The following is a 14,122-nucleotide window of genomic DNA, read 5'->3' on the forward strand; positions in this document are numbered from 1 at the left end:
GCTAATTATATCGTACAAACTTAATCGGTAACACTAAGTGCCTACCGCATAAACAGCTTCGTGGGCAAACCTCATGAACCTTAGGCAGCAAGACCTAGTGCAGCGCCCGAAGCGTTTGCTCAACTGCGATGCCCAAGCCTCCAACACCCAAAACAGTCCACAACCATTTGTTGCTTAGCTCATCGACGCTCGGCCAGAAAGCATTCTTATCCGCTCTGAACTTCTCCAATTCGCGGAACTTCTCGGGGTGAGATGCGGAGTATCGGCGTTCTTGGTGCTTCTCTTTCTCGGCGTCGCCACCAAAGAAGCGGAGGAAGGCGTAATTCGCGGCGGGGCCTAGGAGTTCGATAGGGGCGAGCATGTCTGAGCCGTAAAGCATGACGATGAAGGAGATGTGAACGAGGGCGTCGCCGAGGTAGCTATACGACGTTAGCGAATGACATGGACTCCGGAACAGGGGTACATACTTGGGGTTGCGGACGATGCTCCATACTCCTTCGCGCATGATACCCTTATTGCCTTCGGCCTTGAACTGGTCCAGCTGGTAGTCTGCAAGTGTCTCCATCGCCAATCCTGAAGAGAACAAGCCGACAGCAAACATCTGAACAAAGGGGTGGTAACCTGTCATGGCAGCACCCTCGTGTCGGAATGGTGCGGTAAACGGCAGGCTGATGAGCATCTGGAAGAAAGCCTCGGGTATGAAGACTTTGAACAACGCGCTGTTCCAGAAGCCCTCCTCTTTCTTGACTTCGGCATATCGTGGATCGTCCTCGCCTCGTTGGATAGAACGGTTGACGATGCGGTAAAAGAGACGTCCTCCCCATAGTGTAACACCCGTGAGGATAACACGCTCATGCCATGATAGACGACTGAATGCTTGCGAGACGGTGTAGCCTTGAGCAAGACGGCGTCCAACGGCAGACCACCAGGCATTCACGACCTGGCCACTGGGCCAGAGCCAGTCCTTGGCTTCAACGCGGTTTGTGTATCGTGCAGCTCCATACGCAATGACAGCCAAGCCAGAATGCAGGGTGAGTGAAGGGACAAGCGTGTCTTTCAGGATGCCTACATCGAAAAGCGAAGCATTGTGGACATGGACCTTGGAATGAGTCGTATCCACATAAGCCGAAGGTACTGATGCTGCTGAGCGGTTGGTGGCGGGTCCTGAGCTGCTGCCCGAGCCGGGCTGCAGGTAGAAGTCGTGTGGTTTCTGCTCAGCAACTTGAACGCGAACGTTCGGAGGACGCGTTGGGTCGCTCGACGATGAGCTGAACCAGCCAGACGCCATGGTACGATCAGTGTCTGTCAAACAAAGGGGTGTGGACTGAGGTTGCGCGAACCGTCACGAGCAGACGGCTTTAACGCTCTCGCTGCTGGAGCTTTCCCCGCATTCGAAACGGAGGCAGGCGCGTGCTGGCCTGCATCTCATTCGCCCGGTTGCAGGTGGAATTACATCCGTCAATGAAGTAATCCACTTTGACCCAATGATGTGGTAATGTTTAATCAGCCAAACGGGCTGTGTGCAGTGGTGTGAGGTTTGTCGCGTCCTGTTTGCGTGGTGGATTCGCGTGACGAAAGGCCGTGATGTCACCGTGGCCCATGCTTCAACGCCAGTGAGGCCCACATGTTGGACTACTAAGTACGGCAAGCGCGAGCGAATCTGCCCCTCATGCCGAGATACAATCGTAAGGCTCGCGCATAGAACATGTAGGAAACACCAAAAAGTGATACTACTCTGATTGCCTTGATTTCAGTCATGGCATCTAACAAGCCCCATGCCTTTAACCCAGAAAACGTACCGGAACCTCCACCGACATACAACCAAGTCTGCATCACTCCAATAGTGCCGTCATCCAAATTAATCACCCTTGCTGGTCAAACGGGCCTTCGAAAAGACCATACCATCCCATCCGACATTAAAGAACAAGCAAAGGGCGCTTATGATAGCATTCACAAGTGCTTGGCGGCGGCTGGAGCCACACCACGAGACATTGTACGCTTTGGACCTTGTTTGGGCACTTTAAAGGCAGTGTTGGCCATTTCACTAACTTTGATGTAATTAGGTGCATGTTCGACATTACATTGTCAAGGAGACTGGCAACCCAGAGCAGGATCGAAAGGATGTAGTAGATCGTGGCTGGGGAGATGTTTGGATCGAATATATGGACAACGAGGCGGGCGGGCATAGACCGCCTGATACGGTTGTCGGTGTTGCAAGTTTGGCGAAGAAGGAACTGTTGTATGAGTGTGAAGTTACAGCTATGATTAGCTAGTCGCTGTCTCGACATGTCATCCATAGACTTCAGACTCAGCACACAGCGGAGCTAATGCCAACGAAGTCAGCGAAGAGCAGAAGTGTCCACAACATTCGTGCTTTGCAACAATCCGAGTTTGAATTCGGCGCAGACGACATCGTTGCGCCCATAAGGTTCATCGTAGAGCAGCTGAGATCTAAAGCTGTTCCGGGAGAATGCATTGGAATGCGTGTCATCCTGTCGGAAGAAATAGTCGAGAAGGACTTGGTAGTGAAGGTGCAGTACTAATAGCGCCTGGAAGAGATACCGGACCACAGACGCACAGATGGAGAGCGACCCTCAGAGGAAGATTTGGAGGCAATGCTTGCATGGCATCATGCCTATTGTACTAAAGACGGACCCGAGAATGAAGACAGACGGCAGGTCTTCGAATGACTTCCGAAGATAAGCAGAGTCTGGTGTGCGAGGTCTTACGCGCCCTACCACCGCAACACCATCACTCAACACACTCAAAACGTAACAAATCCCAAGACCGGCCTCTCATCCCAATCAATCAATCCCCCATCCTCTCAATCCAGGAACAGCAACACTCCCCCGATCCCTCCTTCCCCAGCCCACCCTGACCCTGACCCTGCTCACCATCCTTGACTGACCCCGTACCCTGCGCCGTGTCTCCATGTCATGTCCGCGCTATTCCCATCCACATCCAATCCCATGATCACTCCGGAGTTACCTCCGACACCGTGCACGTTTTCTGCGGCTGGCGCACCGGCTGCATCGCCGCCAATGGTGCCGGCCGTGTTCCATGTCATCCGAGCGCATCCGGGGAATTGATGGAGATTCGCACGCTCGTATGTACACGTGGTGTGTGGTTGCATTTGGGTTAGTGCGTTAGTGCTTCGATCTGCATACGAAGAGGTTTTACGCGTGCGGGCTTGGCGAAGGCGGCGACGCTGGGTGGTGTGTTTGGGTTAAAGGAGTGAGGCTGTGAGGCTTAGTGTAGCTTGGGCTGGGCACTGGGGTAGTGTGAGCATCGAGGTGTTTGTCATCGAGATAGCGGATTGGTTGGGGGGTTTGTGTGGTGAAGTCTACCGTGTAGACGTGCGCGGAGATGAGGACATGTTCAAGTCACGCAATACGTCTTTCGGTCGCTTGATTTCATTTCATTGAAGTGGTCCAGATCTTGGTCTTGCTCGTGTGGCTTTTGGCTATCTTTAGGTTCAAAACGGCGTCGCCGCTGCTTGGTTCGAGAACAACGCCGAAGCTGTAAGCCACCCGCTAAGATGGTGACACAGTACAACGAGCAAATCAGAATGCTTGGTGAGCTTGAGTCTCATGTAGGCCTTGCAGCGGAGAAAGCGGTTGAAGCATCAGCGGCATGTCCTAGAGTCACAAGGCATAGTGGAGTTTGAAATGGTAGATTTTTCATTCGTTATGCAGGTCTTCCCTAGCTGCGTGATCAAAATTGACTTTTTGACCCATTGTCCCATTTGCGCCGCCCATACCCTATACCCAGGTTGTCGTAAAGGATTGTTCGTAGCATCATCTTACTCTGCGCGTGTTACAGCCACCACCGGGCCAGACACAATTGCTCACCAGCAATGTGCCTCGATACGTAGCGCCATGTGTACGAACTTCCTAGTGAAACCCGAAAACTCAAGATGAGAAGGAACGCCCTGCGTCCTGTCCCCAACGCCTGAAATAGCAAAAACAAGAGTCGTATCGGCAGCGGTGTCGTCAAAGGTGAGTAGACGTATGGTGACTGCACGTATCTCTGGAACTATCCACATCGGAATAATATGTACCTGGAAGACGCGGTGATCCAGTTGTCGCTATGCGAAAGGAGCAGTGCGACTAACCCAGATCAACGAAGCAAGCTGTACAAGAAGGCCCGTCGATGAATGAGGGTGTGGTGGTTGTTTCGAAATGTCGTAACCCGATGGAAAATGTGTGTAAAAAAGGGTATCCGAGAGGCACCTACGGTGCAGTAGGCATATCGAGAGCCGAAGAAGTCTAGTACTGTACAAGCTCAGAGAAGGCAGATGATTACTGGATGTGAAGCGAGTTTTCTGCGCGCTGGCTGATGTGCTGGGCATGCGCCTCGAGTGCACGAGCTTGGACATGAGTTACTGCGGACATGTTAGTAGAAGTTATACATATTTTGAGCAGGCCGACTTACCAGGCCAGACAGCGGCCTTTGACAGCATGTAAGCCGTCACCATCAGCAACTTGGTGCCGTAGCCGCAATGCCCAAGGTTGGAAAGACTACCCAGCATCGGTAGGTTGTTTGACGAGATGTCGTAAGCCAGCTTCATATCAGCATGGTGAAGGATGTCAGAGATCTTCTGTAGCAGCTTTATGTCTTCCTCTTCAAGGAGCACCACAGCTGGCACGCCCGCAAAGTCAATCTCGTCTCTGCCGAGCACGCCCATATGACGACCGACACGGTCTTGCACAGTTGCAACCCATTCAGCAAGAACCTGGGCGCAATCGAAAGTGCACAATGCGGAAGAGTTGGGAAGCTCCCGAGCCGTGAAGTCAGCGTACGAAGCGCCCAGTTTGTCTGCCATGGAAAGGGAGTCAGCAGCGTAGAAAGCGGCCTTTCGGAGATGCCTCTCGCGTTTGGATGACTGAGAATTGGAGAATCCATTTGCCGCGTTTCCAGGACTGACATGGTCCTGTGAGCCCACTTGGCCTGGAGAACCTGAGTTGAGATCCATCGATGCAAACCTCTCAGGTGTCCCGTCTGCTTGGCCAACGATGTCAATGCCTCTGGCGAGTTCGTTCGCCATACCATCAAAATCGCGTTGCCACAAGAGCTCCTTCGCGCGACCAAGGTTGACGAAGAGCCTGACATAGGCCAAGTCCAGTAATGGGATACAGTCGGCGGAGAGAGGACCAAACGGACTGGGGCGCTCAATACTGTGGTTCGGGTTGGCTCTCCACGCGACTTGCCAGGCCTTGAGAGCGGGCTCCACCTGAGCATGCATGGCCTCTGTCTCCTGGGCCTTCCACAGGCGACCGTTGTGTCTGTTCCGCGTTTCCCAAATGTAAACGTGCATGGCATTGATCAGCACATAGCAGCCGAATGTGCTGGGCCGGATGTCGCTCTCAGAGGGTCCGTTCATTGGCTGCCCGCCTGCAAATGCCTGGGGGTAGGAGTTTCGCATCCGTGAGGTGGTATTCCGTGAGCTGGCTTCGAGAAGGTATGTCATGGCCGAGATGAAAGACAAACCGCGTTGCTGAGCGATCATGGGTCCTCCCATAGCCACCCAAGTCTGAGGGTTGTCAACAGACCAGAGATCTTCTTCGCAGGGTAGGTCCAGATGTATCTCTGAGTTCAGTATGCGTGGAGAATGCGCGTAAGCGGATACAAGCAAACTGGACATGGAGAAGATGGCAAAGTAAGTCCTCTTACGCTCTTCGATCTTCTTCCACTGTATCCACTGAGCGTGCTCGTCCACACTGTCTGCATGTTGGCCAAATTGCGAGCTCGACTCGTCGGACATATCCACATTGTCGCCATTAGTATGGTTCGGTGGACTAGAAGACGTCTGCTCTGGAGCAGTTGGTTTATCCAATCCAGCAGCTTTGGCAAGGCTTACAAGTGCAGCGCAATGAGTGCTCGCAACCTCAGCAGCCTGTCGATCGCCACAGCTGTGACCGAAGATGAGATTCAGCAGCATAGCTTGCACTAGCCAGAGGGGTGGTTTGTTGATGTGGTCATTTGCGGCATTCGACCCGTTGACCGCCGAGAGGCCAGCTTTGCGACGCTCATCAAGGTAGAACAGAATCAGCTTCTTCGCGGCCTCAAACAGTTCTTTTGCGACATTCTGCTCGTATTCATACAAAGCACCTATCGCAGCCATGGCAAGGATGAGGCAGCCACCACCACCAACCATGGTATCTTGGCTGTAGTTTCCGGCGGAGCGAAGTTGATATGTGTACGCCGGGGTATCAAAGGAAAGTGTGGGGATGTGCAAGAAAGGTAAGTGCGGGTGGAAATAGTGAATGTACGCATTGACGTAGCGCTGGATATCGACAGTGCTAGGGAGTATACCAGCCTGGGGTGAAGGCTTTCCGGTACCATTGGACAGAGGCGAGCTGACTGCGGGTTGCGAGAATCTCCGTTGAGCCCCATGACCGTAGCCCATGGCTTGAGTCAAATTGAACATCATAGCCTGCCGCGTAGAGTCTGTAATGGTTTCAGTGGAAAATGATGAGACAGAGCTGTGCCTTGCGCTGCCGTTGAATGAGGAAGATGATATGCTGCGGGCATCAGAAGCGAAAGTCATGGGCGTCTGAAAGTACTGATTCGGCATACCGGGTATACCAGCTGAAGGGCTCATGGCCACTAAAGGAGGTGGAGTAGACGAGTAGAAATCATTCTGAACGCCCTGATCGCCTAGCTCTTGTGGAGTGTTGTTGTTCATCATAAGCTCAGGGAAGACCGGAGCCATGGCATCGAGCGTAAAGGCGGTTGGGTTGATGCTGGTGTGTGCGACTAGAGGGTTGTGCCACATGGCTGCTGAGTTCTGTTGGCTTGAGCCGTCCAGCATCATATCGTTGAAAGCACCCTGACTCGCAGTGCTGATGGCCGATGGCGAGGAGCCGTCAAGAGCCGACTCGTTCGCTCCGGTGAAGACCATGTTGCTGTCGATGCCCATACCCCAACCAAAATCGTCTTCCTCAATGGGGTTGTTGCCGGCGAAGGGGTTGGCGAATTGCTTGAAGGGCGATTGTGGAAGTGCGATGCCTGCGTTGAAGTGGTGCAGCTGGTTTGGGTTAATCGTAGAAGCCGCTGACGAGCCGAAGAACTTCTCGAGCTCACGGTCATCAGATCCAGCCATGCCTGGGATGGGAGCCGTGCGAAGACCGCCACCCATACCGAATCCCATGTGTGTGTCTAGTCTTGGTAGACCGTGAGACTGGCCATGGTTGCCGGCAGCTGTTGACATGCCCCTGTAGTCAAATTGGCTTATGCCCGATAGGCTCGAATGTTGTGAGTGGCCTGGGTGGCCTCCCCTGCCACCAGCTATCGAAGTTCCATGTGTGGCGAGGAAGCTGTTGAGGGCGGTCGGGTCGATGTGACTGATGGTGTTTGCGCGCGGCCTCATGACATTGCCCTTGGCACCACCCGCATTGCTGGAGACTGAGTTCTTGCGTACTCGGGCAGCGGGATTGGGCGGCAGGCCGGTCGTGCTTTCCCTACGGCCATTGCGGGGCCTTGTGTTGGTCGCGCCTTGTTGATGGAGCTTCTGCTGGTGACGTAGGAGGAGGTCGCGTCGCGCGAAGCATCTCGTGCACTGGGGACACTCAAAGGGCTTCTCTTTTGTGTGGGATCGCTCGTGGCGCTTGAGATGCTCTAGGCGCGCGAATGAGCGTGTGCAGGTCGCGCATACGTGCGGCCGGGGCTTGTCGTTCTTGGGCGGAGGGAAGGTCTGGACGGTGGGCGAGGTTGCGGGCTTTGCTGTAGATGCTGAAGCTGCGATTAGCGGGCTTTGTCAGCTATCATGGTGTTGTGTGGCGTTCGCTCCTACTTACAGTTGCTGGCGCTGCCTGAGCCGTTGGAGTCGTCGCCCGGCGAGGTCGCGGGGCCTGGCAGGCTCGTGCTTTCCACTTTGGCCATGATCATGTATGGGATTGGCAAAACACCAATCACGTCCACAATCGAGTCGAAGATGCACCCGCCTCAAGGTGACTGGAAGCGGACTACTGATGGTACTGCAATGATAGCTGTTTGGGTCGAGCTCGATGCAACTCGCGGGGCAGCAAGCTCTCGGAGTAAACAAAGAATCTACTGAATCAGAGGCTGCCAACACACACCAATGTCAGCGAATGATGAGGTACGACGAGCTGGAGCAGACGACAGTACCTTGTATAGGCGTCTAAGGTGGAAAGAGCGTCTAAGAGCTTGTTTACGCAGCGTCTCGTGGCCGCAGCTCGTAGCAGTGGGATATCAAGATGGAATTGGATCTTGGGATGACAATGCTAATGTACAGCAAAAGCCAATTGATAGCTGCAGGGGACCTTGGTCGAAGTGGTCGGAGGTAGGCAAGCTGGGTACCTGGCAAGGGCTCGCAACAAGAGCAAGCCTACGCTGGGCGAAGAAAGGTACCAGGAAAACGGACGTGTGATGTATTTGGATCGGTCCGTACATAGGTCGGCGTGCGTACGTGTCTACCGCTGGTCCCGGAGAGCGTGAAGCCAGTGCGGGAGGGCTGTGGTCAGCAGTAGCAGAGGCAGTGGCAGATGGTGGAGCTGGTTGAGCACGAGGGTCCAGCCTTGATGTAAGCGTCTGTACCAGCGGTGCTGCTGGAGGCGCCGGCGGCTTTTGGCTGGTACGGCCCAAAAGGCTAGATTACAGCGCAGACACAACCTTCGGTCCCGGGCAGAGCAATTGGGCGACGACACGACGATTGGTCGGAGGTGCAGAGGGCAGGCCGAGTCTGGGGAATCGGGCACGGGCCAAGGTTCGCGGGACGAGAGCTATAACAACGAGCAGCGAGAGCCAGGAAGCACGCAGAGCAGGTTGCACTCGGTCGAGCTGTGGCGAGGGAGCTGGAGGTGTCGAGATCAGGCACAGCGACGGCGACAGCGGCCTCGTCGAATTGTAAGCAGATCCCCAGACTTCACGGCTCGTAAAGCTTTGGAGCTAGGCGGCGAGTGTGTCATGCAACTGGCCAGCGCCCCAGGTTCTTCGACGGGCCTGCAAGCACCAGGGCTTCTCCCAAGTGGAGCCCCCAGCAAACGGCCATTCTGGCGCAGGGGTCCTGTCCGGAGTACTTCCGTTGCGATGCCCTCGCCTCTACCTGCGCGTCTGAAGAGGCAGCGATGGGCGTCTGCGATCAGCAGCGTCGCCGTCAAGACTACGGGCGGCTTGGCTGCAGCAACTGCGCCAGGGCCCACAGCTACGGCCTCGGCTCCCTGTAGCAATCGTCTCTGCTGCAGTGCTGTAGACTGCACACCACCTACGTTATTAGTGGAATCGGCCTCGAAGAGCAAGCCGCAGCATCTACAACATGCTCCCGAACAGGGCGGCTTCATTTCGCCTGGCGGAGATAGATTATGGAGCTCCAATGGCCTGCCGGTTGCATATTAATTGGCGAGAGAGCTACTCGTCCCTGAGGATACCCAGAGTACTGCTCGGGTCTAGAGGCACGACCATGCTCGGGCTTCCGAGAGCGAGTTTCAGCAGCCTGTCACCGATACTGGCGAACGATGCTGGGTGCTGCGAGATGCGCGCACAACAATGGGCCTCGCATACACGGCCCATGCAGCTGCGGCCGTCAAGCGCCTAACTATAGGAACGGGCAACTACTGACAGCACGCTATGCCGCCAGCGCTCCACTCAGCACCGCCGGGCGACTTCAATTGCTTTTACACAGGCGGATAGCTGCTTGCGCTGACATCGGTGAGGGCTGCAACACCTGCAAACTTCCCCAGGAAATCCAAGGTCGAGCCTGCAGAGCTTGGACGGCGGCAGCGAAGGCGGCTAGCCTGCTTCGAGATCTGGGGTAAAGCATGGACTGCCCAGAGACCCATGCCATATAGCGCCGCATGACCACGGCCTGCAAAGTTCCCATCGCCGTCGTCCTAGCCCTTGTCGCTGCTGCTCGACCCGCCCACCTATCACCGCCTCGCAGCGTTGATCCCGTCGTCTTTGGCCGTCTGTTGAGTACATGCGCTTGCTGCGAGAACCGGTACTGCAACGTCGCGAACCACAGTTGCCCCATCGTAGCAGCGGATGTGGAATGAGCCGATGGCAGCGACGACAAAAATCTCTCACGCCCTGTTTCATTCCGCAGGCCGCGGTGGGTATACTTCTGCACCTGACCTTCGGCAGCCCAGGACCCTGACGTTCTCGGTCTGTCGCGTCGCCCTCCTACGCGTACTGGAGCATCCACCGCGCATGACGGCATCGTCAGGCTACTATCGTCTTTTCGGCCTCCCGCTACGCTCGCTTCGGCTTAAGCAACATGCTGCGTCGCCAGTCGGGTCTGCATTGCCAAATTCAAACTTCGGCTATGACCATGCTGCTATCTCGCAGTTGAAATATTGCAAGAGACCCTAGCCAGTGACGTTGCGCTGTGTGGCAATGAAGATCGGCTGCTGGTGCACGACCACAGTAAGCTCGTGGCAGATCTACAATCGAACGGCCACATGGTGGAGCCACGGAGCAATCCTCCAGCGACACCAAAGCCATCTACGTCAATCGAAGCACTGTAGAAGATGTACCGAACGAGCAGGAGCAGCTTTCGACTTCCTGCTGCTGATCGTGGCTGTAAATGTTCGTTGAGCCACTTAAGATCGTCTATGCAAATGCAGTTGTCAACGCACATACCACTCGATCTGCATCCCGGTCCTTGTCTATACTTTCTGACATCTCACCAGATTGCTCGCCAAACGCAATTATCGATGATCGATAAATTCCCCGGCGAAATAATTTGCATGGCCCTCCCGTCACTTCTGCCGACATTCCCAGGTGGCTTGGCCATGGAATGGAACTTTGTGATTTTTACACACTATTGCCATTGGTGCGAGGAGAGCAAATGACCACCGCGCGATAGCTTGTGTAGGTACCAGATTTGCCATGTTCCCATCTGCCAATGCACGTCTTACCACCGAGCAGCATTCTCGCGGCCGCGTAACGACGACACGTTGGACTGCTCGTGCCGCATGACGTGCTTCCTTTGTGCAACCATCGGGACGAGTCTACAGCACAGTCGCGAACATGATGCCGACCGAGCATGCAGATATCTAATGACGAGCGTCTGCTTCTTCCCGTTCGCTTCAAGCCCGCTCGAACCGATGACGCGCGCCTAACCCGATAAGGTTATCCCGGCGCACTCCCCAGACAATTGCCCCTCGTACTTCATCTCGACGACTGCGAACCGCCAGCAGTGTTGCGCCCTGCAGCTCCACCTATCACACACCTACATAAGGCACGTATGAGCCGTTCCCCGTTACCATCCGCACTGGGAGCTGTTCGGAGTAACAGGAGCGAAAGCTGAGTCTGGAAGCATCACAAACACAAACCCACGACAGATCAGCGTCCATGCAACGCAAAAGCAAGGTGTTCCACTCAATTGCACGCAAGGTAACAACACTATGTATTTTGCCTTGGGCGTACTGCCTCTCTTGTTCTAGTTCGCTTAACGCAGTCGAAAGATCACCCCATATTACTGCAGTCGTTTAAGCCTCGACGTTGAGCGCCCAAATATAACGCAGCATTGCTGACGCCCAGCAGTTTACCCACTGTATAGCACCAGGAGAAGCTAGACCTGGTGGGGCTTGACACACGATTGAAGCAACGCTAGGATTCTAGTCTGCAGCTCACGTGCACGCTTGGTACGTACCTCGCCGCATCCTAGGCTGCACTGCCGCTTCGCCACCTAGAGCTCTGTACCTGTGACCCTAAGCGCGAGCCATTACTTGACGCTCAACCCTTTCGATTGAGTTGTCAAAGAGTCAGACCCGACGTCATGCCCACAGCGACACGATCCTGCAGGAGCTGCGGTACTTTGCACCGTAGTCGATAATAACCTACCGCTTGGCTTTCATCGCCATCTCCCGATAGGTCGAAACTAGACGTCTTCCGCGGTAGCCGATACAACCTTTTAAGTCCGCGAGTTGTTGTTCCTGTGACACCTCCGACTATGGTAAGCTTTCGGTCTTTCACCCACCCGGCTCCGCGACATCTTCAACATGATATGTTGAGGCCGTAAGAGTACACTATCACGATTCTGAGGCGTTTATCCACACTCGGGCGTAAGAGTGGCTGTTCTGTCGAATGCGAACCTGCTGCAGCATGCAGATGAAGCGAAGCTCAGCGGTTCGTCGCAAGCTATCCCAGGTAAAAGCCACTCGACATCTAGGGTCTATCCTAGCTGCCATTCCCGACCCTGTGGCTTGACACGTCCTCGCACCTGTTGAGTCCGCTTTTTGGCTTTGTTTTCCCATTAAGTTGCGTAAGCACCGTTTAACTTTACGCATCCTTTCGGCTATTTGCGGTCGCCTCATCTTCTTCCAGAAACCGATTCAGCCTCACGTAACTGCGAATTCCTTCACGGCGTTACCCATTTCACGATCCCGCATCCCAACACCCCACGCCGCCGGGAAAAACCCTTTGGCTCCGCGCCCCAGAGTTCTCCACACAAGATCCACCCATCTATACCAGGAAAAGAAGCCCACGGCTCAACAGCGGCAGATGAACAGGCTACTAGCCATCCGCGAACCTACTAAGTGGATCGATCACGGTGGCTATGTAACATCACGGCGTCCAGCTCCGCGCCCTATTGCGAATGGAAATTCGTAACGACGCTGATACTTCCTCCGAGGTATTCTTGCTACAACCTATACTTGCACTATGTGGCAAGCTGAATAAAAGCAACCACCAGCTACAGACATTCCGGCTTCGGGATACCGTTCGCAGCTCCTGCATGCTGTTGTATGACCTGCATAATGTTACGCAGCCTGCTGACGCAACACCAAGTCCCTTTTTGCGCAGCGCCTTTACCAGTTTCACACGACCGGTATGAGGCATGCATGCGAGAATGTGTATACCGATGTTCGGGCGAGAGATAGGGTTTCGATCTGGGGTGTGAAGGCTAGGCCTGATTGATCGCTGTCGGGGCGGCAGGTGATGGTATGACGGCATGGCGCTGGGTGCGGAACTGGCCGCTTGCATCACGTACCGAGTTGCTCTCCCACCTTGCGATCTGGAGGGCTTGCGAAGATCTTCGGGGCTTTACTGCGTTGTTTCTTTGGGACTAGTGGTGTGGAGGGGGTGTGAGCGGGATGTGTAGAAGAGCTTGGAGAGCTTAGATGACGACGCGCTTCGAATAGCAGACAACGATCGCTCTTTCGTGCACACGACAGAAGGAGGAAGATACAGCCGTATCATTCTGACACTGATTTACTCTTTTCCGCTTCTTCGTCTGACTTCTTCTGAAACTACTTCACCATAGTCAACTCAGACTTCTAAAGTCACGTATAGAACCATGAATCGGAGCGCAACAAGTATGCGCAAGTTCATCCTTCCTTTTATCTTTTTGTGTACTACCCACAACGCTTTTCGAATTCGGTCTGCATCACGTTTTTACCCTGTACGCAATACAGTCGTCCACGAAAACGATGACTTGGCAGCTTCAAATTCGCATATAAATTGATCATTTCCGTCCTTCTCTCTCTTGTTATCATTACTCACTTTCATGTTTTTCTGAAACAAAACAGCAGAAGTAAGTTTCCATGACCTCCGGCGCGGTCTTGGTTTCCAAAATAAACCCCACCTTGGGCTTTTATGTTGTCGCACCATCCTTCGAGACAATGCACTCTCAGCTTCTCGAAAATACGGTTCCTACAGTGTTCAAAACTTCATGACCGCGGATTGATGTCTTTGAGTCTTTCTTCTGCTCTTCAAAACTTGGAAGCCTGAATGTATGCGCCTGTGGCAGGCGCGAAAACAAAATTACATCCACTCATGTGGACGACTGTCATTCCGATTCCATCAAAACTTTAACTTTCCTGGAACACTTAAAAACAACGACGAGCCGTTCGATGAGAAGCACTGGGAATCCTCTCGTCTCTCGATGTCTCATACCCTCTCTTCGCTTTGAACCTCGGAACCAAAAGCGTTCTGAGCTCTTCCAAAAAGCTAGTACCAAGACTGCATGTGTGGTCTGCTCTGAGGCAGACACCCCACCAAAACTAAAATGCCGCTCTCCTATGGAAAGATCGTTTCCTAAATTTACATTCCCCCCGAGCCATGTGGCTCCTGCGAGTACTTACGGCGATGCGGATATCCAAAGAAAAAGCCAACATGGAAGCCCGATGTTGTGCAGGCGCCAAAAACATACACGTGTTCG

General features: G+C 54.1%; 2 protein-coding genes across 2 annotated transcripts; both read right to left on the reverse strand.

Annotated features, from left to right (window-relative positions):
* Positions 1-94: 94 nt before the first annotated feature.
* On the reverse strand, positions 95-1,288 carry J4E93_005154 (uncharacterized protein; the record flags this gene model as incomplete). The annotated part of the gene is made up of 2 exons (XM_049343077.1): positions 95-419; positions 468-1,288. The coding sequence occupies 2 exons, from the start codon at positions 1,286-1,288 to the stop codon at positions 95-97; spliced, it is 1,146 nt and encodes a 381-aa protein (XP_049200077.1).
* Positions 1,289-4,301: 3,013 nt separating this feature from the next.
* On the reverse strand, positions 4,302-7,884 carry J4E93_005155 (uncharacterized protein; the record flags this gene model as incomplete). The annotated part of the gene is made up of 3 exons (XM_049343078.1): positions 4,302-4,384; positions 4,435-7,740; positions 7,800-7,884. 3 exons carry the CDS (start codon positions 7,882-7,884, stop codon positions 4,302-4,304), a joined length of 3,474 nt encoding a protein of 1,157 aa, XP_049200078.1.
* Positions 7,885-14,122: the final 6,238 nt, after the last annotated feature.

Source organism: Alternaria ventricosa (assembly GCF_023758065.1).
Source record: "Alternaria ventricosa strain BMP 2768 chromosome Unknown scaffold_7, whole genome shotgun sequence".
NCBI classification, from domain to species: domain Eukaryota; kingdom Fungi; phylum Ascomycota; class Dothideomycetes; order Pleosporales; family Pleosporaceae; genus Alternaria; species Alternaria ventricosa.